At 41.4% G+C, this 26,752-nt stretch overlaps 1 protein-coding gene across 2 annotated transcripts in view; it reads left to right on the forward strand.

Annotated features, from left to right (window-relative positions):
- prex1 (phosphatidylinositol-3,4,5-trisphosphate dependent Rac exchange factor 1) overlaps positions 1-26,752 on the forward strand; it is a 99,535-nt gene that overhangs the window by 65,546 nt on the left and 7,237 nt on the right. For both annotated transcript variants that reach the window (XM_023329927.1, XM_023330184.1), the window contains exons 18-34: positions 1,899-2,047; positions 2,132-2,217; positions 4,453-4,592; positions 6,218-6,362; positions 7,351-7,526; positions 7,941-8,102; positions 8,403-8,613; positions 13,530-13,794; positions 15,893-16,105; positions 19,252-19,340; positions 19,690-19,772; positions 22,610-22,700; positions 22,773-22,901; positions 22,979-23,020; positions 23,139-23,356; positions 23,664-23,766; positions 25,513-25,656. In XM_023329927.1, the coding sequence (XP_023185695.1) occupies positions 1,899-2,047; positions 2,132-2,217; positions 4,453-4,592; positions 6,218-6,362; positions 7,351-7,526; positions 7,941-8,102; positions 8,403-8,613; positions 13,530-13,794; positions 15,893-16,105; positions 19,252-19,340; positions 19,690-19,772; positions 22,610-22,700; positions 22,773-22,901; positions 22,979-23,020; positions 23,139-23,356; positions 23,664-23,766; positions 25,513-25,656 (2,446 nt within the window). The remainder of the gene's footprint in view (positions 1-1,898; positions 2,048-2,131; positions 2,218-4,452; positions 4,593-6,217; positions 6,363-7,350; positions 7,527-7,940; positions 8,103-8,402; positions 8,614-13,529; positions 13,795-15,892; positions 16,106-19,251; positions 19,341-19,689; positions 19,773-22,609; positions 22,701-22,772; positions 22,902-22,978; positions 23,021-23,138; positions 23,357-23,663; positions 23,767-25,512; positions 25,657-26,752) is intronic.

The raw sequence follows: 26,752 nt of genomic DNA on the forward strand, positions 1-26,752 counted from the left end.
TCTGAAGTTTGTGGTTATGTTTGAGACACAATGGGGCAAAAGTTTAAAAGTTTGATGAAGATCCTTACAAGGTACTGCATACTGTTTATCTCCTATAATCCAGTTTTGCATTCTCTCTATCCTTTCAGCTGTTCTCTCCCTTATTTAACACCATGAAGCCTCCAGGCTCCTCCAGGTCCTTCCTTCTCCTTCTTCCTCCTTCCTTCTTTTTTCTCCTCCTGCTGATCTGCTTTTAGCCCTCCATCCTCCCGCAGTAACAGGATCGCTGATTGTGACTCGGCCTGTGTGCCAGAGGAGAGAATGAAGCTCTGCTGATTCCCATGGGGCTCTGAAAGGGGCTGAGACACACACACACACACGAGCACCCCCACATGCACACCCCTGTACACACACTGAGGTCTTTCATATACGATGCTATAATAGAAAGTCACGTGTAATCCGGCTCCCATGCTGCGTAATCACATACATCCTCTCCTCGTCTAAGGGGCTGCGGCTCCTCCCAATCGCCATGGCGTCCATGCTGGGCTGCGGTCCAGAGTCGGGGTTTGTGGCTCAGCCCCGACCGGATCCGTTCTTGGGACATTGGGCTCCCTCAGCACCGCAAACAGAGGAGGCATTATTCTGACAACATGACTGAAGATGTGAGAGACGAGAGCGTTGGATGACATGCAGCCATCTGAACGAACAACAGCCTGGAAGAGCAAAATGTGAAACTGTTACTGTGTTGTCGCATGTTTCCAATCTGTGTAAAGGTTAACTTGACCCGGCGAAGGTCGTAGACCAAAGAAGACGATCACACTAAAAACCTGTAGGGTAGGGCCCAACATTTATCAGTTATCATGAAAACTTTCTCATCATGAAAAGACTTTTGATTTATTACTGTCATGATACATTTCAGTTATTGAAGGTAGATAGAAAAACACTTTTTAAAGTAAGTGGCATCTTGAAGAGGCCTGTTGCAAATGGGAATATTTTTTCAAATCTGTTTATGGTGCCATACAGTTACCAAAAAAATGAGTGATTAGTTTTTTTTAAACCATAATACTTGTCATTATCACAATAGTACCATAAAATATTGCGATAGCATTTTTAGTCCATATTGCCACTCCTATTTATTCTGATTTTTTAAAACTGTGAGCTGCGAGCTTGGTGTGGAAATGTGTGCAAATCCATCCAGCAGTAACCAGGTGTGCAGCACAATCATATCTATTATTCTTGACATGCACTTATTGTATGAAAACACAACTTTCTGTACCTGCATAGTCCTGCATACTTTTATTTTTGTCTCTTGCTTTCTGTTTGGTTCTACTCCGCTCTTTTGATGCCCAAGATGCTGAACACTGCAAAACATACTGCACTGCAAAAACACAAAGTCATAACCAAGTATTTTTAGTTAATTTGTAGTGCAAATATCTTCATGCACTTGAAATAAGACAAAACTAGCTTACAGCAAACTTTTCTGCAAGATGAAAGAGCTTGTTTTTAGTCAAGAACTCCTGAAAATTGATAAGGAAAAGTTTTAGTTCCCCTGATGGATTACTTTTAGCTTATAATGTGGAAAAAATGTTTTACTATAAGTGAAAAAATCTGCCAGAGGATCAAAACAAACTCCCATATTTTCCTAGTAAGCTAGTTTTGTTTTAATTTTAATTTCAAATTTAGACAGAGATTTTCACTAGAAACTAGACAAAAATACTTTTTGTGTTTTTGACTCTAGTCAGGCAAAAACTTGCCTCACATGGAGGAAAATCAGCTGAGGTCTTGCTGTGGCAGGGCATTTGTTAACTAAGTGTGGTTCATCTGTATCTCTTCTGAACAACGCTTTGGAAGACACAGAGGAAAGCTGCAAGCTATAAATAAGAGCCTTCTGTCTCCTGTCTGTCCGTCTGTCTTTCCAGATGGCCGGCCTGCAGGTGGGCAGGAAGATCTACACCATCAACGAGGACCTGCTGTTCCTCCGGCCCTTCTCCGAGGTGGAGGCCATGATCAACCAGGCCTTCTGCATACGACGCTCTCTGCGGCTGCTGGTCGCCACCAAAGCCAAGGAGTGAGTGCCATGAATCAATCAGGTGAACGTGTTCAGCAGACACCAAGCACAAGCTGTTCTGACTCGTCTTTTTTCCTTGTCTAGGATCGTGAAGATCCCTGACAACCCAGAAAGCCTCTCCTTCAGGCTGTCTGGGTCAGAACCACCACATGTCCACGCTGTGAGGAAAGGTGAGACTAGCTGGAGGAGACTAAGAGAAACCAGACTGACCTGTTTTTGAGATGTTGGGACAAAATGTCAGAGTGATGCAGATGTTGGTGGTGGGAACGAGACAAAATGTAAAAAAATATGAAGGACTAAGAAAACTTTAGAAAGACCTCATGGGATTTATTTCGAAAGCTCTGAAGGTGCGGCCTTTATTTCCAACAAACAGTCATCCACATATAGTTGGATATCTAGGAAAATGAATAGATTTTTATGTAGTTTGGCCTTTCATCCACACAAATACTGTGTTTTATACCACTAAAAACAATTATTTATAAAAACTCAGACCAAAGTGGAGATTTGAGTAAACTTTGTATTTTTGTTTGCATGTGTAAATGGGAAGACAGAGATTCCTAAGCATTACAGTCTGAGACAAATAATGTGGCAATATTGACTTCATCATTTGTTTTATTAACTTTATATTCTAATATGCTCTTTAAAAATAGTTCAACGTGTTTATCTGTCCACACAAATGATTCTCCTGGCGTCATGTTTAATTCCCTAACAGGAGGTGGAGGTTGTTTCAAAGTAATCCGATTGCATTACGCTGCCCCTGTGGGTCTGGCATGTTTAAAACAACACTTGGTCAGATTTGTGCAGATTCACGTGGATAAAATCTTTTCTGAAACCGATTCATTTTTTTACGATATTACTTTTGTCAAACAACATGTTAGAGATATTTGTTTTTATAAAGAGCACAAGGCCTAAGACTTTGATCTGTATTCATGCATAAACTTTGATCCGTATTCATGCATAAACTCAGGATTTATGCATGACTTTACTTTTCTTTTGTGATATCAATATGTTCATGTTGGCAAAATGATAAATAAATCAGAGAAACCATGGATGATAAGTGAGATAACTGTTGTGTCTAACCATCTGTTACCCTCTGTTTTTAATTTTATGGGCGTCTGTTGACCAGATGACTTTCTCTGCATTTTAACTCTTCTGTCGTTGGTCTTTTATGTAATCCACCCTGCACACGCACGTGCTTCATGAAACCGCTTATCTTTCTAATCTCAGCTGTCTTTACAGCTTCCAGCCTACATATTTACACTTCTTAGACTGACTGGCAGTGGAATAAAGAGGGATTTACTGTATGACATGAGAAATTATGGATCTGTGAAAGTTAGACAGAAGCAGGAGGACAAACATGTTGAAAAGAGTCGCAGAGTTATGGAATGCAATACCTTGGTTTCACTTTATTATGACTTCTCTGCTTTCACCTAGCTCTCTCTTCTCTCTTCCCTAGAGAGCCATAACCTCTGGCTCTCTGTTGGTGATTGGGCTTCATTTTGTTCCCCAATAAGCCAATGGTTCAGAATCCAGTATTTTTTCCTCTTAAACTGGGGCCACAGTTGATTGAGTCGGCCCAGAGTCGCTGGAAGTGAAGGCATCACTAGTATTTTTAGATCAGTGAGGAGAAATGATAGAGGTGTTGATTGGACTTCCAGGCTGTGAAACCTCACGTGATGTCATGGAACACTTTCATTTGCTGCTTTCTTCTAAGTGCCACATCACAGATTTAGAAAAGATATTTGGATTTATTCAAGCAATTTTGTTACATCTTGTCACATTATAACCAGCCACTTATGTGTAGTTCAGATAGATTTTTGTGATAGACCAAGATAAAACAAGGCATTAATGTGAAGTGGAATATGCATTTTTTTTCCTTCACCTTTCTTTTAGGCCTAAAACATGTACTTTGAAAGGTCACCTAATAAAAATTGTTAGTTTGTCTGGAATTTAATCCCAGTATAACTTCAGCTGTTCTGCAAGCTTTGCAACCCTGCAGAAATCCACAGTTTATCTATTGGTGCAGCAAATATTAGTTGTTCACTCCACAAATCTGACCTTTAGAATGATTATAGTAAAAACATGGTGGTGGCATCATGCTGTGGAAGTGCCTTTTTTTAATGGGGCAATAATTGCAAATGGATGCCACAATTTTCAGATATTTATTTGCAAACTTGTTAAAAGTTGTTTTCCTTCTAGTTTACAAATACAGATGACTTTTTGTGTTTCACATAAAATGAAATATGTTGAGGTTTGTAGAAATAACTTTTCAAAATGTGAAAAAGTTAATCAGTTATGAATACTCTGGCAGAGATGGCATTAAAACACTTTATTTGTATGTCTGCTGTAACTCTGGCTTTGCCGCAGTGCATTTTACATTCTGGTTTTGCTTTGACCTCCTGCAGGCTGGGAGGCGGCCGCAGCAGGGCTTCAGCCTGGCCAGGTCATCCTGAAGGTCAACGGCAACAACATGAACCGCAGCTATCACCAGGAGGTCCTGGAGCACTTCAGCGCACAGCACACACACCAGGAATCCCCCCAGGCAGTGAGGACACACACAGCACCAGTCTGTTCTTCACATGCACATGCCTTTTGGATTGTTTTTATTTTTGTTTTGCAGAACTTGTACTTTCATTGAGAAGAACTAAATTCTGACCCACCCTTTACTATCCCTAGTTATGTCATAGTTTATTGTGGTAATAAGAGAAAAACTTTTCTGAGCCAACTGGATGTACATATTAAATATGAGGGGTCCCAGGACTGAACCTTAGGGTTCCCCACATGTGACTTCTGAAGTTACTTGTTGACACAAAGACGTTCAACCAGTTAAAACCATCAGGTACAGAAGCATAGAGACCTGCCCAGCTCTGGAACTGTAAAAGGAAACAGCTTTTCTTTTTCCATCAGAGTGAGGAATCTTCATGTGTTGCTCTTGTTTTGGACAGCAGTGTAAACACAGCGACACAAACATTTCTCTATACAATATTAGCCTAAGAGCAAAAGATCCGTTGTTTTTTTAATCTTCATCTGCTTAACAATTTCTTACATAAATTCCATCCATCCATCCATCTTCTGTTCACCCTTGTCCCTAATGGGGTCGGGAGGGTTGCTGGTGCCTATCCCCAGCTACGTTCCAGGCGGGAGGAACGTAGCTGGGGACAGGCCGCCAGTCTGTCGCAGGGAAACACAGAGACATACAGGACAAACAACCATTCACACACACACTCACACCTAGGGAGAATTTAGATAGACCAATTAACCTAACAGTCATGTTTTTGGACTGTGGGAGGAAGCCGGAGTACCCGGAGAGAACCCACGCATGCACAGGGAGAACATGCAAACTCCATGCAGAAAGACCCCGGGCCAGGAATCGAACCCAGGACCTTCTTGCTGCAAGGCAACAGTGCTACCAACTGCGCCACTGATAAATAAATTATCAGTGTAACTACAATTTTTTACTTGAAGATGCCGTCTTGCCTGGATTCAAAAGGCATTGTAGGAACTTGTCTATTCCATTGACTTTGCCAAGTGTTTGGTTTAGATTCCTGCACGCTGACTCACCATTAAACTCTTTCTTAAACTCCACACCGCGTGGCTGCTATCACACACTCAAGCTGCTCTTCCCTGCCTGTTTTGACATTCCAGCTGCAGCACTTTGTGTCTCCAGGCGGTATTTCACAAGGCTGCAGACAGCACTGAATGTCCTCCATATGCTGTAAAACGCTGCTTTGTTTAGGGTTTTTTCTTGTCTTTTCACAGTCCTTCTGCTTCAGCATAGTATTGGCCAAACAGCCTGATCTGGTCTGTTTGGATCAGCCAACAGCAGGATAAATGATCAGATGTTATCAAATACTTTCTTTCATTCATTTCTGGCTCTTCTGTTGGAGTGAAAATGTCCCCACAGGGCACAAAAACCAGATTCTCTCCCTCCAATGTTGTGTAGTAGGCATCACTCTATATGGATCAGTTGAAAAATGTCTTCAGTATAATTTTTTTAATCCAATCTTTTAAATAAAGAAAAATTGGCATTATTTTTATTGCATCCCATTGCATCACCGTTGGTAATTTGCTCCAGTTTTCATGGAGTGGATTGATTTTAACGTCTGGACTCAGACAAATCCCATTCTCCCCAGACAGCTTTAATCTTTTAAAATCTATTTTTCATCCTAGTGTCAGTGGGTTTATCGCGCCTTTGAGGATGTCGAGGAGCTCCAGAGACCAAGCAGTGCTGGTGAGAAGGAGGAGAGTCCATTCAGGCCTTACCCAGTGGAGAACGGCTCCAACCATGAGCAGTGTACCACCACTAATGGAACAGGTGAAACACTTCCACCTTTATCACAGATTTTTCCTAAAGCTTGTAGCTAGCTCAGTTTAATTATAAACACAGTCTGCAATCTTGATCATATATGCAAATCTGTTGTCTTGTGGTGGGACTTGATTAAAATTTTTAATGGAGTTAATTCTGGTGTCTGTAATTAAATAATTGCATTTTAATCAAATACTATTGATAAAATAAGCAACATTCTCAATTCAAAAACCCCTTTTGCTGCTTTATTATGGAAGAAAGAGACATAGGAGGTCAACAAAATATTTATTGTTTTTTATATGTTACTTAACATATTCAACCATCAGTTTGGTGCAAAGTGCTATTAGACCCATTCATACTTCAGCGTTCTCCAGTTACATGTTTAGCATAGAGAGATGCTGCTTTAGCCTTGAATATCCTCGCTAATATGCTAACTCCTTTTAGCTCAACTTGAACACAGCAATGGACTTTTCCATCAGATTGTTTTTTCAAAGCATAAATGAATCCCCAGTGAACCAAGAGAAGCAGCTTTGTCATCCATCACTGTTGTTTGTGGATGTGGCTTGTGTGACAGATTTATGGACATACCAGAAACATGCAAATACAAAGGTTCCGCTTTAACACATTAACGTTTTGCTTTAACACATTAATTTCAAACAATCAATCACATAGATTTTAATATGTTAAGTTAATTGCTTTTTAATTTTTGTAATGTGTTAAAATTTTAGTTTTGCCCTCGTTAAATGGCGTTTTATTATTTAAGTGTATGACTGTTTATTTGAACTCAGTTTTGGATCTTAATGCCTATCCAAAGCACACTGTGCTACTCTGTAAGGAACTCAAAGTTGTGTTTGTCTAGAATTAGGGGATTCCTGTATTACAATAATTTTTAATCTTAGATATTCAAGTATAATTGAATTTTTTATGTTAGATAATTTTTAAATAAATAGGATGTCTCTGAATGTGCAAAGTTAACCGGTATAACATCAATCCTCAGACCACAGGCTCTGCAGACTTTCCTTGTCCGCTGATCTGCCCCTGGTCAGCCTGACGGTGGATAACGTCCACTTGGAGCACGGAGTGGTTTACGAATACGTGAGCACCGCTGGAATCAAGAGCCACGTCCTGGAGAAGGTGGTGGAGCCTAAAGGCTGCTTCGGCCTGACTGCTAAGGTAGCTAACAGAAGATTATTTCAGGCTTATGTTTTTCTCCACCTATCAGTATACAGTTTATGTTCTCTGCACTTTATTTAAATAAATTTAGGAACCATAAATTTTTCTTCAACTTTACAATTAGGCACCACTTTGTGTTGGTGACTCACATAAAATCCAGTTCATATAGATCGAGGGTTCTGGTCCTAACAGAATGTGAAACGATGTAGATACTTTTTCCATCGTTTTGTCTGTCATGTTTGCTGTTTTACTAAGTGATGTAAATGAAACCAAAAGAGTTTGATATTTGTGCTGCCATTTTATTGGTTTTATTGGTTCTATTTTCTAGTTTGGATCAGATTGGAACTGACAGCATCAAATATTCTAAACGTTCATTTGTTACCCTTCCGTGTCTTGTGGATGTTATCTCCACAGATCCTCGAGGCGTTTTCTGGTGATGACAGCCTCTTTGTACGCAATTGCAGCCAGCTCATCTCCCAGAGCGACCGAGTCGTTACTATGCCACAGTACGAGTTCAGACAAATCTGTGACACCAAGTTGGAGAGCGTCAAACGTCGTATCAGCAGCTATCAGGAGGTACTGAGTCACGCTTTTGTTAGGTTGGGAAGATGTATTTAAAACCTGAAACGTCCCCGAACCTTTCAAAAATATAAATAAAATCCACTATGAGTTATTTTTGCTTCTTCCAAATGATCTGCTGCACTTCAAATACACACAGGCTGTCCAACAACACATGTATCTAATCTTTTAAGACCAGAGACAACACTCCTACAGTCGCATAAATGTTGCATTTTGATCAATTAACGCTTTACCCATTTACCAGATTGATTCACCTCCAGCTTCTCTTTTCATGTTTTCTCTCACTGTTTGCTACAGTTTGCTAAGGAGCTGAGGAACAAGGTGTGGCCGTCCTTCAGGCAGGCTGGTGTTCGCCCTCACCCGCTGGGCTGCATGGACTTTGTCCCCACAAACTGCCATGTCAACCTGATGCAGGTGTCATATCCCAAAAGCGCCACGTCTGCAGGCAGGACTTTCAGCATCCGCTTTGGTCGCAAAAACTCCCTTTATGGCATGGACCCAGACCAAGGTACTGCTAACACACACACATGCAGACTTAAAAAATCTGAAATATACTCACATTCATGTATATAAAAAATCCCTTGCAATATCTTAAAGTTATTAAAAAACTGTAGGCTGACCTTAAATACGTTAATCTCAGGTCTTAGATTTTGATGTGACACGACTATTTAATCTTGTATTTTCTATGTATCTTTTTCTTTAATTATGGGACTTTTCTGTCGGAGTCTGTTTTCTATTTGAGTCACATGCAGACATCTGCGTTACATTGGGGCTACTGGTAGCTATCTGCTAATATAGCAGGTAGTTGCTAGCTACATAGCTGTATATCTAACTAGTTAGCAAAGAGATATAGCTTATTAATCTAACAAGACTTTAACCTTAGAATACAATAGAATAGAATAGAATTCAACTTTATTGTCATTGCACTGTCACAAGTACAAGCAACGAGATGTAGTTTGCATCTATCCAGAAGTGCTCTACGAGATATAAATATTTATTTACGGATGTACAAGACTATGTATGTATGGACTATAAGGGGTTATAGCAAAGAGATATACTGTAGATATTGTGTATAAATATAAATATGGGAGCTATATGCACAGATTATACAGAATATACAAGAATGTTAGGGAATGGATTATAGATAAATAATGGCAGATAAAATTTACAGGTTGTATGTATGTGTGAAGAAAACAGTCCGTGATGTGTGTGTGTGTGAGGATAGTCCATGTGTTATTGTTGTATGAGAGGATAGGGGAGTACAGTCCTTATAGTTTATGTTTTATGTCAGGAGGCGTTCAAAAGCGTGACAGCTGTGGGAAAGAAGCTGTTCAGGTGCCTGGTGGTTCTGGTCCGCAGGCTTCTGTAACGCCTCCCAGAGGGCAGGAGGGAAAAGAGTGTGTGTGCTGGGTGAGTGGAGTCCTTTGTGATTTTCCCGGCCCTTTTCAAATACTGCTTCCTGTAGATGTCCTTGATGGCAGGGAGCAGTGCCCCGGCGATATACTGGGCAGTTTTCACCACCCTGCAGCGCCTGCTAGTCGGAGACAGAGCAGTTCCCGTACCAAGCTGTAATACAGTTGGAGAGGATGCTCTCAATGGTGCAGCGGTAGAAGTTTGTGAGGATCTCTGAGGACAGGTGGTTCTTCCTCAGGGTCCTCATGAAGAAGAGGCGCTGATGCGCCTTCTTAATGAGTTTGGAGCAGCTGGTCGTCCAAGTCAGGTCCTCGGAGATGTGGACTCCCAGGAACTTAAAGGTGTCCACACGCTCCACCACTGTCCCCTTAATGTGGATGGGTGGATGTGGGTCAGCGTTCCTCCTGAAGTCCACAATAAGCTCCTTGGTCTTCTCGGTGTTCAGCTGCAGGTTGTTTTTGTCGCACCACTCAGCCAGACGGTCTACCTCCTCCCTGTAAGCGGCCTCGTCATTATCTCTGATGAGGCCGATCACCGTGGTGTCGTCTGCGAACTTGATGATGGCGTTAGAGCCGTGGACAGGTCTGCAGTCGTAGGTGAAGAGGGAGTAGAGGAAGGGACTCATCACACAGCCTTGTGGCACTCCGGTGTTTATGATGATGGTGGATGAGAAGTGGTTGTCCAGCCGGACATGTTGAGGTCGACTGGTCAGGAAGTCGAGCAACCAGTTACACATGAGTGGACTGATGCCGAGGTCTGTGAGTTTGGTAATGAGTTGTGATGGGATGACAGTGTTGAATGCTGAACTAAAATCTAAGAACAGCAGTCTGGCGTAAGTGTTCTTACTGTCCAGGTGAGAAAGGACAGAGTGCAGCGCTATAGAGACTGTGTCCTCTGTGCTCCTGTTCTGCCTGTATGCAAATTGGTGGGGGTCTAGTGTGGGGGTGAGACAGGATCTGAGGTGTGCTAGGACCAGCCGCTCCAAGCACTTGGTAATGATGGGGGTAAGGGCTACCGGGCGGTAGTCATTGAGTCTGGTTGGGTTGGGATTCTTGGGGATTTCGACGATGGAGGTAGACTGGAAGCAGGTCAGTACCACAGCGCTGGCCAGGGACAGGTTGAAGATGTCCGTCAGCACTCCTGCCAGCTCCCCAGAGCACGTTCTGAGGACACGTCCAGGTATGCCATCAGGATCCTGCTCAGAGCCGCTCCTACGTCAGTGGGGAGGAAAGTCAGTGGCTGTTGGCCTGGGGTGGTAGCTGCTTTGGTTGCAGTTGTGGTATTCCCTCTCTCAAAACGAGCATAGAAGTTGTTAAGTTCGTTGAGGAAGGAGACATCAGTAGAAGCGGGGGTGGTATAGGGGTTCTTGTAGTCTGTGAGAATCTGAAGGCCTTGCCACATACGTCCGGGGTTGGCGTTAGAAAAATGATCCTCCACCTTCCTTTTGTAGTGATGTTTGGCCTTCTTGATTCCCTTCTTCAGCTCAGCCCTGGCTGAGTACAACCACACTAGCTTTTCAAAACAAAAGCTAGCTACCTTTGTTTGCATCTACCTTGGTAAGGGCAAATCTATCATCATTTGGCTGCCTGGCATTCATCTTTGTCTTCGTACGTTAATTAATGTCTTTAACTAAAGCATGAATGTGACTAGATCTATAGTTAATTTCATATTTCTTCCTGAATAGTTTTTATACTTAGCTTTTTTCTATCTATTTGATTTCCTTTTGTAGATTTCTGTCCCGAATTTCATTCTTACTGGTATTAAAAAGTCTTCAATTTGAGTTGGTGAAACCTGCAGAAACCCTGACATAGATTAAATAAAAAGAAGATTTTTAACCCTAGTACACCGGTGTCAATGATCTGTGACGATGGAGTTCAACTCCAGGGTTGGGGTTACCATTACCATCTGTTTCTCTTTAATTCCTGGGTTATGGAGAAGCGAACACCAACTACAGCTTCTCACTGTAACATAGTACGACCACAAGAAGGATTCTCATTGCAAATTGGATGAGTGGTTTGCTATTAGATCTCCATTAGCCTCCTACTATGTCCAGAGTATGAACATTACGAAAGAATGAATGATGTCAGCAAAGAAAGTTTAGGATGTTTGAAGTTCTCTCATTGCTGGAAGGGTAAAAATGAGAGGACAGACAAAACCTGGTACCTAACCATAAAAAATAACAAGGATCTTAGAAATCCTGCATGTCTGGAAGCAAAGCATCTGTCTTTCAGCTAGCTACACTGATCAGCTTTGTCACAACAGAACTTGGTATTAATTAGGAGTTTTTAAGTTGAACTGCTGAGCTATGTCTGTTCTCAGCAAAGATGAAAATGCAACACAGCTGTCTAGACAGTAGACTGTGCAGCAGCACTGGCTTTTTAGAGGATGGCTTGTCTTCATTTCTCTTTCAATCCCCAGCTGCGAAGCAGATACCTGTCCAGCAGTCACCATTGTCAGATGATCTGCTTTCTGAAGCAGAACGATGGTCCTTAGTTTTGCAGTGTTTTTAAAAAAATATTTCCACATCTTTTCACATTAAAACCTCAAACTTTAATGTATTTTGTTGGAGTTTTAATCCCAGTGATGCCCTGAAATAAACCCCAGAGTAGTCAATTGTGTTCAGAGCTCAGCCAATAAGTAAATAATCCAACTGTGTCTAATTTCCTCTCAGCAAAATTCAGCTGTTCTCTGTTTGTTAGAGAACATTAAGAAACTTTACACAGGTTTAAGTTATGAAACAATATCCGTTGACCTTTGACACTCATCAACCCATCATCCACTAGTGGAAATGGTTTGCTATGAATGCAAATCTAACCAAACATGGACATTAAGCCTGTCGCAATATATCAATTAATAAATCAATGGCATGATAAATTAAAACATGCTCAATAATTTTCATTTGCATGATTATTTGTTTTTCTCTTTTCTCTCTTTCTACCAGAAACTGGTTGATTAAAGTCTTCAATTTTATGTTTTTGTCTCAACTAGGCCTTTTTTTAAGGACATTTTGTCCACAAAGACCTCATAATTCATTTTATTTGTTACTTTGTTTGTTTATTTTGGATATTTAAAATGTCTTAAAGTTACCTTGCTAAATGTTCATTAGAAATGAAAGTTTATTGATTTCTGAAGGAGTGTTTTTGCATTATTATACCATTACCATTATATTATTGAACAATGGTCTCAAAACAACAATATATTCCTTGATCACTAAGCATGTTAGAAAGACTAACATTTGACTAAATCTAAATCTAATTAATTAAATCAACTAAATCTAATTAAGAATCTATGGCAAGACTTCAAAATTAATAATTTATTATGGAGATGACCTGAGCTTTCACTATTTTTCCAAGAACAATGGGTGAATATTTCAGTCACTTATTGTGTGAAGACATACCAAAATATTTAATGCTATAACTAAAACTAAATATTGATGGAGTATAAATAAAAATATTTTACAGATTTGGTTATAGAAAATATGATACATTTCCTTTGCAGATATGCACTGCTTTGTTTTGGCCATTGAGGTTTGTGTTTATAATGCAACAACATCCAAAAAAAAGTTCAAGGACCAAGGACAAATCTGTTGTTTTTTGGAAAAGAAAAAAAGTAAATTAATATATTTGCAGGAGAAAAACACCCATTTCCTCAACATTTTAAACAAACTAAACCCACACGATAAAAGACAGATTGTTTTTTGTTCAAACCCTCTTAAGGTTTGTAACACGAATCAGCTCCGTCTGCAGTTCTGACATTTTTCAGCTTGCTCCTTAGTTTGACATTTAGCACAAGTAAACAGTTTTGCATCCTGCTATTTTTCCTCCATAACAGTTGTGCTTTGTAAGTTGTTTTCCATTAAGAGGAAATGGAGCCCAGACAGCGGTGTCACTTCGCACGTTTCCAACATCTGGCTTCCATATAACAGACAGAGATGGAAGCTGCTCTTCATTTCAGCAGCCACTTCGTGCACAGGGGTGTCCGTGTGTGACCGTCTTTTCACCTGTCCTTCAGCTCAGCTCAACCCCATGTCACACACCCAGCACTGTGTGACCAGCATGGGCTCTCCTTCCTGGAGCTGCTCTGGCCTGGAGGGTAGTGAGGCCGACGGTAGCGCGGAGGAGACCCCGGACGGAGGCGAGGGCATCCAGGGAGAAGGCGGGCTGAGCTTCCTGCTCAAACAGGAAGACACAGAGACGCAGGACGCCTACATCCACCTGTACAGCCGCCTGGACTTTGCAGTGAGGGAGATGAAGCAATATGTTGCTCAAATAGACGTGTAAGTATAAGACCTGAAATAGTTCTGAAAAAATCTCTTCAGCATTGTTTTGGTCAGATGCTTTCATCCATCAGCATTCCTATGACTCTCGAAAAGTATAAGGAAAGCAAATAAAAGAGGAAAAATGTTGCAATTTTCCAGACTTTATCATCTCTCCCATTGTCTGAAAATTGTTTGTGCTTCGTTTTGTTCTTGCTCTTTTCCTTGTGTCCTTTCTCAACTCCTTCCTGTCTTCCTTGTGTACTTTGTTGCGTCCTTCTTTCAGTTCTTGCCTTCTTGTGTTTATCCTTTCTGCCTTTCTTCCTTTCCTTGTTTTTTCCTTTCTTGGTTGTTTTCTTTCTTCTTCTCTGTGTTGTGTTTATCTATGTTTCCTGATCTCTGTTTTTCCTTCCTCCTCCTGTGTTTGTTTCCTTCTTGTGTCATCCTACCTCAAGGTGCCCTTCAGGCCTTGCACCCTCATGTCCTACATTTTTTCCTTTCCTTTCAGTTCCTTTCTTTTTCTTTTCTACCCTGTCCTTTCCTTTTTCCTGTTTTCTAGCTTTCTGGAAATAAAGATGGAATTGATCAAGAAATACTCATATAATATTTGGATAAATGTCCATTAGCCAGTTGTTGGGAAATCACTCACATTTTCTAGCCACCAACAAACTTCTGGGAGAATTTCTGCTGGAAAATTGAAGACTATTCTTTGTAGATTGAAATAATTTCATTGATATGGTTTAAGACTGTTCTACAAGCTTAACCTTCCCAAACCAGCTTTGGGATCTTTGTCTTGGAGGAACAGCAGATTCCAGTTTCCACCGTCTGACCAAAAGTGCCTTACTGAGATGAAAGGAAATTGGTTCAGATGTTTAGAAATGACTAAAACAGCTGAAATCCCACAAAGGCCCCAGCTTGTCATTAAGTGGAAGCTGCTGCATCTCAGTTTAGAGAAGTTTAACACCAGGAACCAAGCACTGCTCTTAAACTACACCTTTAGGGGTAGCTGCCATATTCTGTCTAGTTTATATACTTTGGATCAACATTATTAGATTCTTTTTCTTCTTTTGCTCTTTTCCTTTTTTTGTTATTTTGTGCTGTATAGATAAATGTACCTATCCAAAGGTCTGACCAAAGATTTAGCTGTTTGGCTTTAGTAGTTAGACGTGTGTTTAAAAGAGGCTCAAAGTTAGAACATAATTTACAAAGTGACTGGCACAATGAGGATGGAGGAAGTCTTCCATGTTTAGCTGATGAAATGTAGGCAATTTCTCTACAAATGGGTGTTCCAACATCAAAATAATCATAAACATAATAAATAGATAAAGCAGGGTAACGTTAGACTCAATCTCAACACATTCTGTCAGCTGGAACGTTGAGCCAAATTAAGTTTATTTATATTCACAATAAATTTTAAACTTTACACTAATTTCATGTTTTTTGGAAATCATTAAAGTTGTTTATTGTATCATCATTCCACTCTGAGAAAGGAACATACTTAAAATTCCAAAACGAATTACTTTTATGCACACAATAAGTGTATGTACGCTTCTGTCTGGAACGTAAAGAAAAGAAATCGAGTGTAAAATAATTTTTGTTGTATTTCGTCATAAAATCTTCTATCATCTTGAAGATTGATAGAATATTTCCATTCCTCTGTTCTAGTTGTGAGCTGTGCATCATCATCATTATCACCTGTTGGGTCAGAGTTTACCGTCTGTCTGCAAAGAAACTAACCCATGCTGTTATCCCAGGCCACGCCCTCTCAGGGCCGTTTGGCGGCCGGCCCATGTTTCTGTCTGCCCTTTGCCTTGTTGCCTTTGCCCTTGGTTTACAGAAGGGACATTCTTCAGCCCTAAAACATTTCTGGAGCAGACCCAGAACAGGAACAGGGAGTGAGTCCAGGATAGCATCCAGAGAAAGAGACGCACATTGTGTATTTATGCCGAGGAAGGGGTGTGAAAGCGTGAATGAATGGCGTGTGTCTGTTTCATTTTGGAGTGTTTATTTAAACATAAATATCAGCACATTGCTCTGGTTTGATACTAAGAATACCTTAGGCTAAATGGTAATCATGTTACAAAAAACAAAACGTTTCTCATTGTTCTTGGTTCCACAGCCTCCTGTCGTCGATCACTGAACCCACCCAGCTGGAGGGAGAGGGCGGGGAGCCCCCTGCTGACGAGTCGGGTCAGCCCTTGGCCCCCTGTGAAGACGGCTGTGAGCAGGACAAAGCAGAGCCAGGTGGCATTAAAAAGGTTTGCTTCAAGGTGAACGAGGAGGACCAGGAGGACTCTGGGCACGACACCATGAGCTACAGGGACTCCTACAGGTGAGCTTCCTCTGTTCCCACCTAAAACTCACCAATGCTTTCAACTAGGTCACCATAAATCCTAGAAATGATAGCCTGTTGATGAAAAATTGAGTTTATATTGTTGACACCTCTTTTTTTGTGGAGCTACTACATCCATAAAACATAAACAACATTCAGACTCCTTTTTTTCTGAGTTTTAATGCTTCTCATTTCTCCCTCTTGCAGGCTACAATTAGTCCCAGATGTTGGCATTCTGACTGGGAGCTAAAAATGACTTCAAAATGATTTGGTCAGGGCTGCTTATGTCATTTTGCTTGTTGTGAGTTAATTCAGCGCTCTGTGTGCGTGCGTAGTGTTCTGGGCCGGGCTCCACCAAGCCACACCTTCCACACCACCCACTAAGATGCAGTTATTGGTTGTTGGTGTGGTGGCCGCTGTGTAATACAGCCAAACTGTTTAGGGTGCGGCCCCCTCGCCAGCTCTGTCATTAGAGCCAGGCCCGCCACGTGAAACGCAGCCACCTCATCGTAATAAAATGCAAAGGAAAACGTAGCTGCTCTGGGGAGCGCGACATGCACGAACTCACATACACACACACATGCACACAGAAGGTGTGTAAGGACAGAAAGGTAGCAGTAAATTAAGGCTCAGTAAAAGGGAATTAAATAAATGAAATGCAAATAAATGTGCTGCTGTGTTCAGAAGAGGCGATTAGTGGCAGACCACAAAATACTCAAATGCAAACTAGAGACTCTCAGCTTTGATGCTGCTGTCCCTTTCCAAAATCACTGCTTCCAGTAGCAGGACTTTGTGGCAGACATTTAATTATACACACTTTTTACAAAGAGATGGGCAAAGAAAGTGACATGTAGGTTAGGCCTGTCGTAATAAGCAATAAATTAATTGATCACAGAATAAAATGATTTTCTTTTATCTCACTTTCTACCAAAAACTGGATGATGAAAGTTTTCAGTCTGCTGCTTTCGTCTCAACTAGACATTTTTTGAAGCACAATTTTGTTTACACAGACTTCATAATTAATAGTTTTTTTTATTTATTTTAGGTATTTAAAACATCTTCCAGATTCAGTGTTAAATGTTTATTATATATTAAAATTTATTTATATTTGACAATGTGATCTTGCATTATTATCCCATCATTATATTACTTGAAAATGGTCATAAAGGAACAATATTATCGTTTATCGCACTTACGTCTGGGGCAATTTATTGTCCAGAAAGATTGTATTGTGACAGGCCAAATTTATGTGAAGTTTTCTGCAGAATCTTAAAAAAATAAAAGATGTAACTTAGAGCTACTAGTGACAGTATTTTTTGATGGCCTTTCTGTAGAGAAGTATGTCTGGATGTGCAGTCATAGCTAAGAGTAGTGTGATGGTGATGCGCTTCGGTGACACAGAAGAGTTGAGAAATCCCGATTCATGCGAGCAGGAGAAAGTGTTTTTATCCTAAACTCTGCATCCAGTTGTGACAGACTACAGTTCAGAGTGTCTGAGGTGATTAATTGTCCTTAAATACTTTAAATGCCAGCAGGATGTAATTCAGTTAGAATTTACTGCATATCCTTTTTCAGGTTGTTGAAATGCATTTATTGATGATGCGTCAGCCTTGGAAATGTAATTGACTGCAGTGAGTTTGTGGCATTTTATGAGCATTTTGTTTTGGAAGAAAACAACGCATGATGCAACAAATCCAGTCTGTAAGATGAACAGAGGAGTAATGTCAAAATGAAGCTGTTTCTCACTTTGTGTTGTATTCTCCTAACAATTTTGGATCTGCACATAAATTAATCTGTGTATAGTCTATCTGAGCTGTGAGCAGTTCTATTTGTTTTGGGTTTACGTTCCAGGCAAACCTGCTACTAGAAACTGTAATTATCTCAGCGGCGCTCACACATTTGGCTGCAGCTTTCTGAGGCTAAATTAGGAAAATTGCTTTGTGTGTGTTTCAGACAGTCACACACAGGAAGTGTATGTGTGCGTGCCACCCCAATACACTCCAAGTGCACATCCATATATCCAGATGGGGGACTCAACCAACTTAGTATATTAACTCTCTCCTGAGTTTTATTGCCTTTGCGGTTCCACTAGGCAACCAGCACAAATACACACTCTCAGACACATAAATTCACACTGGAAACCTCAGACTAACAAGGCAGGTGAATTCCAGACCCAGCTCCCCCATTTTCTTTTTTCATCCAACCCAGCCTGATGCCAGAGGAAGACAAAGCCACAGTTGTCATTTTTGGACCTCATAATCGCTGGTCGGCCTTTTGTCCTGGTAACACAGGCTGTGTCAGAGCTCCTCTAAAGGGATTTCAGGAGCATTTGCTTAACTCTGTGCATAATTTGAGCCGCATAAATTCTCCACACACTCCCAGACATCATGTTGAATCATGTAATGTATGACCATAAATGCCTTATTTTACAGAACTGTCTTGGGAAGGTAAGAATTGTGTGAGCAGAGCACAGGGTGTCCACACATTATTAAAAAGTCTTGAGTTCATGCATCTAAACTCAAGGCCTTAAGAGGTCTTAAATTCATTTAAAACAAATAAAAGTTGGTCTTTGATATGCTAATCAAAGGACTGTTCAGTCTTATAGTTTTTTTTCTTGTAGGACGTTCTGTGACTCCAGGTGGTCTGAAACTAGCTACTAATATACCTTAGGTAGCTACTTAGCTTTTTTTGCGTCTATCATGGTGCGAACGTATCACCAGCTGGTTGTTTTTACCACTAGCCCACTTCTGTTGCCAACCAGTGCGAGCTACGAAGATCCCCTAGTCATTCCCTGTACTTACAGGGTTTTTTCAGTCTTAAATTTCATTCAACCTGGCATTAAAAAGCTCTTAAAAAGTCTTAAATTTGATTTGCTGAAACCTGTATGAGGTAGCTTTAAAGAAACAAGTTTATGTAAACTGTAAAAGCAGGAATGTATTCTTAGTAAAACTTTTATGGGTGCTTCTATGTGTGAATCAAATTTTCTTTTAGCATTTAATTATGCCTCTGTAAATCAAAAACAGTCACATACAATCAGAGGGACGCATAATTATGAAACGCTGCCGTATAAATCCTCTGTGATTTAAGAGCGATGCTTTATAACACACACTTACTCGGTCATCTTGTGCTTTTTTGCATATTTGAAGTGAATGCAACAGCAACCGGGACTCAGTTCTGTCCTACACCAGTGTGCGAAGCAACAGTTCTTACCTGGGGAGTGATGAGATGGGATCAGGTAACGGACAAGATCGAATCAGTCACAAATATTCTGCTGTGTTTGGATTTCTGGTTACGTAATTTTTATCATGATAATTGGATGACAGAACAAAACATACGACTTTCACATTCTGGAGAAAGTCAATATTTTATGGAAATTCCTCAGATTTGTTTCTTGTTTCCTGTTTATACAAACTTCAGGTGCTAAGGGTGAATAATCAGATTCATCAGAAACTTTTTATTTGTTTCCTTGATTCTTCATTCTAAATGTGTGCTTTCATTGAAGAATGCAACATGAAAAATGCTTAGCCTTTGTTTCTTCTTTCCCGTTCTGAACCTTTTCTTTAACATTTTGTTGGGTCCAAAAGGAGACGAACTGCCGTGTGACATGAGGATTCCCTCTGACAAGCAGGACAAGCTACATGGCTGCCTGGAGCACCTGTTTAACCAGGTGAGTTCCAGTCTGTGCATTATATTTCATAGATTTACGTTGACATTCAAAACAGTATCCAATCAACATGTGACAATCTAAAAATAATTCAATTTTTAATAGTTTTGCTTCTTTTCAGTTGGACTTTTGGAATCAAACCAACTCATTTACTTACTTATTTCTTCTACTATTCATGATAATAATAATATTTCGAGTGACATTGAGATTGAGCAGCTGCTCTTCATTGGAATGTTTAAATGGTGTTAACATTTAAGTCTATTATGCAGAATTAGAAGAACAAGAAACAGAACATTATCTTGGACTTCTTCGCAAGCAGCGGAGAAAAATCCGAAAAGTTGCACAATGTCGGGTCTGACTTTTTTTTTCAAAACACCAGCTGATACTGATGATCTCTGAATAGCTGCACATATAGGAGTCAAATTATTACACTGACCACAATGGTGCTTTTGAAACATCACAAACCAAACTTATTATGAACGGATCCCGTTTGGTTACAGTTGAATTCAGCGCTGCCACCTGCTCCTCCACCCCGATGCAAAGCAAGAAGCTCCGCTAACTCGGCAGCGGTTCTCTGACTGGATGAATCAACATTCAGACGGCGGCAGAGATCGCCTCTATCAGATCCTCAGAGTGAAGCTTTTATAAGAGCATAAAGCTTCCAGGTTAGAAGCTTCAATACGCAGGGTGGCGCTGATCAGTTGGATGAATGAAATAGCCTGGATTATGCCGCATTGTCTCACATTACTCCAGTAGTCTTTTTTTTAAAGGAGGAGGAGAAGGAAGGAAGACATGCGGCAAATATCGTCGGGTCTGGGAGTCGAACCCGCGACGGCCACGTCAAGGACTCAAGGCCTCCAAACATGGGTCGCGCTATCCCCTACGCCACTAGGGCACACCCACTCCTGTAGTCTTTTTTAAAGAATATTTTCGGCACTAGTTGCCTTTATTTGACAGCAATCCTGTCATGAACTGCGGTGTAGAGGTGGTGAGGCAGACGCTGTAGACCCAGGATGCGATAGGTAAATGATTTTAATAATGAATGTCCAGAATAACACAGTCCAACATGGTCCAAACAACGGGCAGCAAGGCCGAGCGGAAGCCAGGGCTCGACGCCGGTAGCAACCATTACACAAACGATGAGACGAAGGAGGAGCACTAAGAGGCAGGGTCTCGGGAGGAGCACTAAGAGGCTTTGTCTCGGGAGGAGCACTAAGAGGCGGTGTCTTGGGAGGAGCACTGGGAAGCTCCGGAGGAACACTGGGAAGCTCTGGAGGAACACTGGGAAGCTCTGAGGGAACACTGGGAAGCTCGGAAGAAGCACTGGAAAACTCTGAAACACTGGGTAACAACGAGGGAACAAAAGACCCACTAACTGGGGCCGATAACCCACTAACTGGGGCCGAGAACCCACTAACTGGGGCGGGAAAGGCCACTAACCGCGCCTCCTGTCGGCCCCGAGCCAGGCGAGCCGCCTGTCGGCCCCGAGCCAGGCGAGCCGCCTGGAATCCCATCACCATGGGAACAACGGCTGGAGCAGTCTCAGCAGCGGGAGCAGTGACGAGAGGCGGAAGATCCGGAGCAGCGAGGAGAGGCGGAAAATCCAGAGCAGCGACAAGAGGCGGAAGATCTTCAGCGGCGGCGAGAGGGGGAAGATCCGGAGCAGCGATGAGAAGCGGAAAATCCGGAGCAGCGATGAGAGGCGGAAGATCCACTTCTGCGGGCTCTGGAGGTGCTGGACCTGGAGTTGACGGAGCTGGGGTGGTGGAGCGGTTGGAGGGAATGTTCGGCTTGGGAGGCAGAGGGTCGCCAGCCATGACGGCTAGAGCTGCGTCACGCTCCCACTCTGTCTCCCTCTGCAATTCCACCAACCCCGGGTGTGGAAAGCGTGGAACCCAGAAGTCCAGCAACAGTCCCGTGCGGATGGCGAAACCGAGCCTTCTGCCGGCAGCGTAGGGTTTGGCCATCGCCTCCTTATACTCCCTAATGGTTTCCATGAGTTCTTGTAACTCCTCTGGGTCCATGATGTAAAATAGCGTGCCTCACCGTATGTTCTGGTCGGGTCCTTCTGTCATGAACTGTGGTGTAGAGGTGGTGAGGCAGACGCTGTAGACCAGGATGCCATAGGTAAATGATTTTAATAATGAATGTCCAGAATAACACAGTCCAACGTGGTCCAAACAATGGGCAGCAAGGCCGAGCGGAAGCCAGGGCTCGACGCCGGTAGCAACCGTTACACAAACGGATGAGACGAAGGACTGGGTAAACAGACGACAGACTGGAAGTCAAATGAGAGGAGGACCCGACCAAGACACACACACACAGGTGACACTAAATACACGTAATCAGGGAACGAGAAACACCTGGGAACTAATCAAAGGGAGACAGGACATCACGGAGATACAGATACACAGGAAACTCAAAATAAACACACAGAAAAACACAGATCACGACAAATCCGACAGGAGGGGGACAGGGAGAGGGCAGCAAGGGAGAGAGGCATGGGCCCAGCAAACCAAGGATGGGAGTCGGTCTCCAGACTACTGTGGTCTACAGTCTCATGCAGGGCGCCACGCTAACCACTGCACCACGCAGCGTCCTTATTCCAGTAGCCCTTGCTGAAATTTTTGGTTTGTCTTTGGTAAATTATTTACATTTTTATACAATTTGAGCTGTCTGACTAACTCATCAAGTTTACTTTCTTTCACTTTCTTGGGAAATCTGTTTTGTCACATGATCGTGACTTGTCTGGCCCCATAAAAGTCATTGCAGAGTAAAGAATCAACTAGTGTACTGGTCGAGTAGTTGGTGCAACCCCTGATTTGTTGAACTTTTTGCAGGTTGAATCGATCAACTGTCTCCTCAAAGGATCTGTGATGACGAAGGCCTGTGAGGAGATTAAACACTTTTACTCAGACCACAGTCAGCCAGGTAGGTATCCACCCTCTGACAGAGGAAATCACATGCTGCTTCTTCCTTTAATGCATTTTTTCCTTTGAACAGAGTTCCGCCAGACTGAAGACTGGACCGCCCGCAGTCGCTATGTCATCCACAAGAACATCCAGGAGGATCCCTGGAATCTGCCCCACTCCATCAAGAACTTGGTGGAGAGCCTGCAGAGATTCGTGGACGGTGAGCAGAAGACGAGCTGCTCTCGTGCTCCCTCAGACTGTCAGCTGCTTCATCTCACTTTCATTCTGCTCCCACAGATGGGAAAAACCAGCTTCTCCTGGCTCTGCTCAAATGCACAGGTTAGAGCAAAAACATGTTCAGAACCACACTTCTATAGATCAGGAAAATTAACCTTTAATGCCATGTGGCATTAAAGGTTACAGTCCAGCTTCACCTTATTGTTGCTTCCGTGTCCAGACACGTCTCTGCAGCTGCGGCGGGATGTGATCTTCTGCCAGGCAGCGGCCGGCGCCCTCTGCACGCTGGCAGAGCAGCTGCTGACGGCGTTACGCTCGCGCTTCAACAATGCTGGAGAATACCAGGAGGACAGTAAGGAGACCAGCCGCAAGTGGCTGGAGCAGATATCCGTCATCGGCGTTCTGCTGCACTTCCAGTCTACACTGGCTCCATACCTAGTGAGTTCAAATGTTCATATTTTTGTTCCAGAAACCACCAACTCTGGGCCAGATGTTAGAAAGGTCTTATTCTTCTAAATATGGCCCTGCACAAACCCAATGATTTTTTCTAGATTAACAGAAAGTGGTGCATTATTGAAAAGAGAAATTAAAATGATACAAATCCTCAAATTATTTATCAAATCTACCTATGTGAATACTTTCAAAAGGCCTTCAGTTTTCTTTTTGACTCAGATGTTCTGGATGGGTCGGGTTTTGACTAGTCCTATTGGACTTAAGAGCTTTCATTCTGTTTGTCCTGTGGCAGAAAGCGGAGCGCACCATGCTGGAGGACACCAAGGCGGCTCTGCTGGACTTGGACAAAGTCAGTGTGTTCTTTAGGCCTCTGGAAGACGAGTGTCTGGTCGCAAGTAAGAGACTTGATTGATAGAAACTGGCTTTTTGAAGCAAAATTTACCTGGAACAAGCAGCTGTCCAGTTTGACCAGATTTATGTTAGAGATGGGCATTTATTGTGGAAAAATTCTTATCATAATCAATGTTTTTTTCCATAATCTTTATTGTTATCACAGTGGCACGTGATAAAACTCGAAGTCCACGTCGCCCATCCTTACTTTAGGTAAAGATGTGCTTTTAGATTGGATCAGAGGTATTGATCTCCAGATTTCACTGAATAAAGAATCCAAACTGATGCATCCTGACAGGATGCTCCGAGACACAATGCAATATTTACACTTTCTTACATATTTATTCAAAAATGTAATTTTAAATACTCATAAACACCTCCAGCATCCAAAGACTTTAAGTGCCTTGTTTAATAAATATTCATTTTGCAGCATTATGAGGTTAAGTAGTAGTTTGTGTGTTGGTAAATAGCTTAAGGTGAAAGCATTTATTTCACTGCACAGTTGAACCAACAGCAGGTTGGTTCAAAAGACACCTAGGCCGTCTTTTGAACGGCCTAGGCGTGGTCAGCGGAGATTGCAGTGGAAAAGCACTTCAGGCGCTTCCCATTTTAGCCGGCAAAGTTGCAGATTAAGCATAAATTTGCTCTCTATACTCTGAGCTGCAGGGAGAAACTAAAACTGTTCTGGCCATCAAACCCTAGACATCACAGGCATGGATAACTGCATCATAGGTGCAGCATGGAGCATGATCCTCCATGCTGCTTTAATATAAAAATGTGTTCCTGAAGAAGTTTCTTGACTGCTGCACTGCAGGTAGATGGTTTTCTGTGCTGCATTGATTTTTTTCTTAATAGCTCAAACAGAAAACTAGGAGCCATTGCTACTGACATGTCAGCCACAGTAACATGAGGTACTGTGTTCAGTCTGCAGCAGCGATTCCAATGACTTTAACCTGCTGGGTTTCTGGTTCTGACTCGGTAAAGGTCACCTTTTAATTGTCACAGAGGTCACAGAGTCACTCATGTTAACATTTTAGAGGATCAGCACAAGTCTCCAGATTTTAGTAGCTTCATTTCTATCACAATGTCGATGTTCTGCTAATGTTGAAGAAACACAGTTTCACAATAAAACACAATTAAAATCATGTGACTAAGGCCAGCAGTAACATCCGGTTGTTGACTCATGTGAATCGAAAGTCTTTCCATCGCAGTTTTGTGAAATAAATCAATTTCGAAAAGGCCAAAAGAAACACACACACCTCCTCCTAGTGCCAAAACTTTTATCAATTTTTTTTTTCATAATTGGCATGTTTCCATTACGGAAATTTACTTTTGAAATGTCAAATTGTGCAGTTTTGTGGTGAATTTTATGGAAATGCAGCTGTTGCTTTGGATTCTACTGCACATTCAATTCAGTCTTATTCCATTAACAGTAAACATTACATGATTCAAACAAAACAAAGGTTTTCTAATCAGGCTAATTCAAACCCGTTCTGGGTTGAACCTTTTTTTAAGACAGCAAAATTAGAATTAAAGATTCACATCACACACACACATGCACGCCCACACACACTGAATTAATGTGACTATTAAGGAGATATAAATGAAAATGTATGCTACAGAAAACAGATTCTCCACAGCAGTGTTTACATGAATTATGTTAACATCTTTGTTTCATCTGGGAATTAAAACCTTGTGAATATCATGGCCTGTAACGATGGCGTCTCATTACCTTCCCCCATGTGTTTCAGACACACCTGTGTGCTATCAGGTGGAGGGCAGCCGGCAGGCCCTGAGGGTCACCATGTTCCTGGACAGCTGTCATTTCAGCGAGCTGCCCAGTCGGCTTCAGAATGGAGGCAGCCTGAAGCTCCACACGGTCCTGTTCTCCAGAGGTAAGGTGGGCCGGGTGGGCCAGATTAAAGGGACATTTTTTAGATTTAAAATGACATATCGCTGACAAGAGCAGCAGAAACATTTCCATTCTAAATCTGATTTTACCACTTTATAATAAATGTAACATTTTATTATACTGGCATAAATTTCACACTGAAAAATGTAAAAAAAAAAAACAGCAAAACAAAACACTGTTTTAATTACATTACTCAATTGAGGAGGAAATTCCGTTTTAATTCATGTTTTCAAAATAAAAAAAATCAGCACTCCCAATAATTCCTTTTAAAATAAACATAAGAGATTTTTTTTTTCTTCAAATTTTTGAATTTGTACTTCATATTTTTAAGTTTCTGTGACTTCTAGCTGGTAATATTATCCAATTTCCTCTGACATAGCTCATAGTAATGCCAAAGCTCACAGCTGGAGAACTACAACATAGAGAAAATAAGTTAAACAAATTATAGATTAAAAAATCAAAAAACACATTGGAAAACTGTCATTTCTCTTTCTCCTTTTGAGGTTTTACAGCTTCCAAAGTGAATGACTAGACATAGAAATACACAAAATCAACCTTCATCCTTAGTCATCTTTGTTCCCAAACCTTCACTAAATAAACATGTGGGTTTTTGTTTTTCCCCACCTACATTTCTCCAGATAAACCCAAATTGGCAAAGATTGAATAAAAGCAATTTGTGCAACAAAAGATGTATTTATGATTAGAGACGCACCAATTTCACTTCTGATACCAATATCTGAGGTTTAGTATCAGCTGATATCAATCCAATACAGAAAATCAGCTGAATTTACTTAAAATGTTTTTTTTAAACACAGACATAAATGTAATGAATTACTAATATATGTGATTACTCTGCACCAGTACAGAACATTTAAATACACCAATACTTTCACAAGCTAACATGGAAAACAAGTTGAGTTTGTTCAGTGCAGTTAGCAGAATAACAGCCAATGGAAAATAAATAAAAAAACTGAAACTGACTAAAACAAAAGGTTGACTACATTGGTCGAACATGTAAAAATAAACTACAACAAACTTCCTTTAAAATGTTTCAGAAAGAGCAATTAGGAATTCTAAAT

This window comes from Xiphophorus maculatus, chromosome 1 (assembly GCF_002775205.1).
Source record: "Xiphophorus maculatus strain JP 163 A chromosome 1, X_maculatus-5.0-male, whole genome shotgun sequence".
Lineage (NCBI taxonomy): Eukaryota > Metazoa > Chordata > Actinopteri > Cyprinodontiformes > Poeciliidae > Xiphophorus > Xiphophorus maculatus.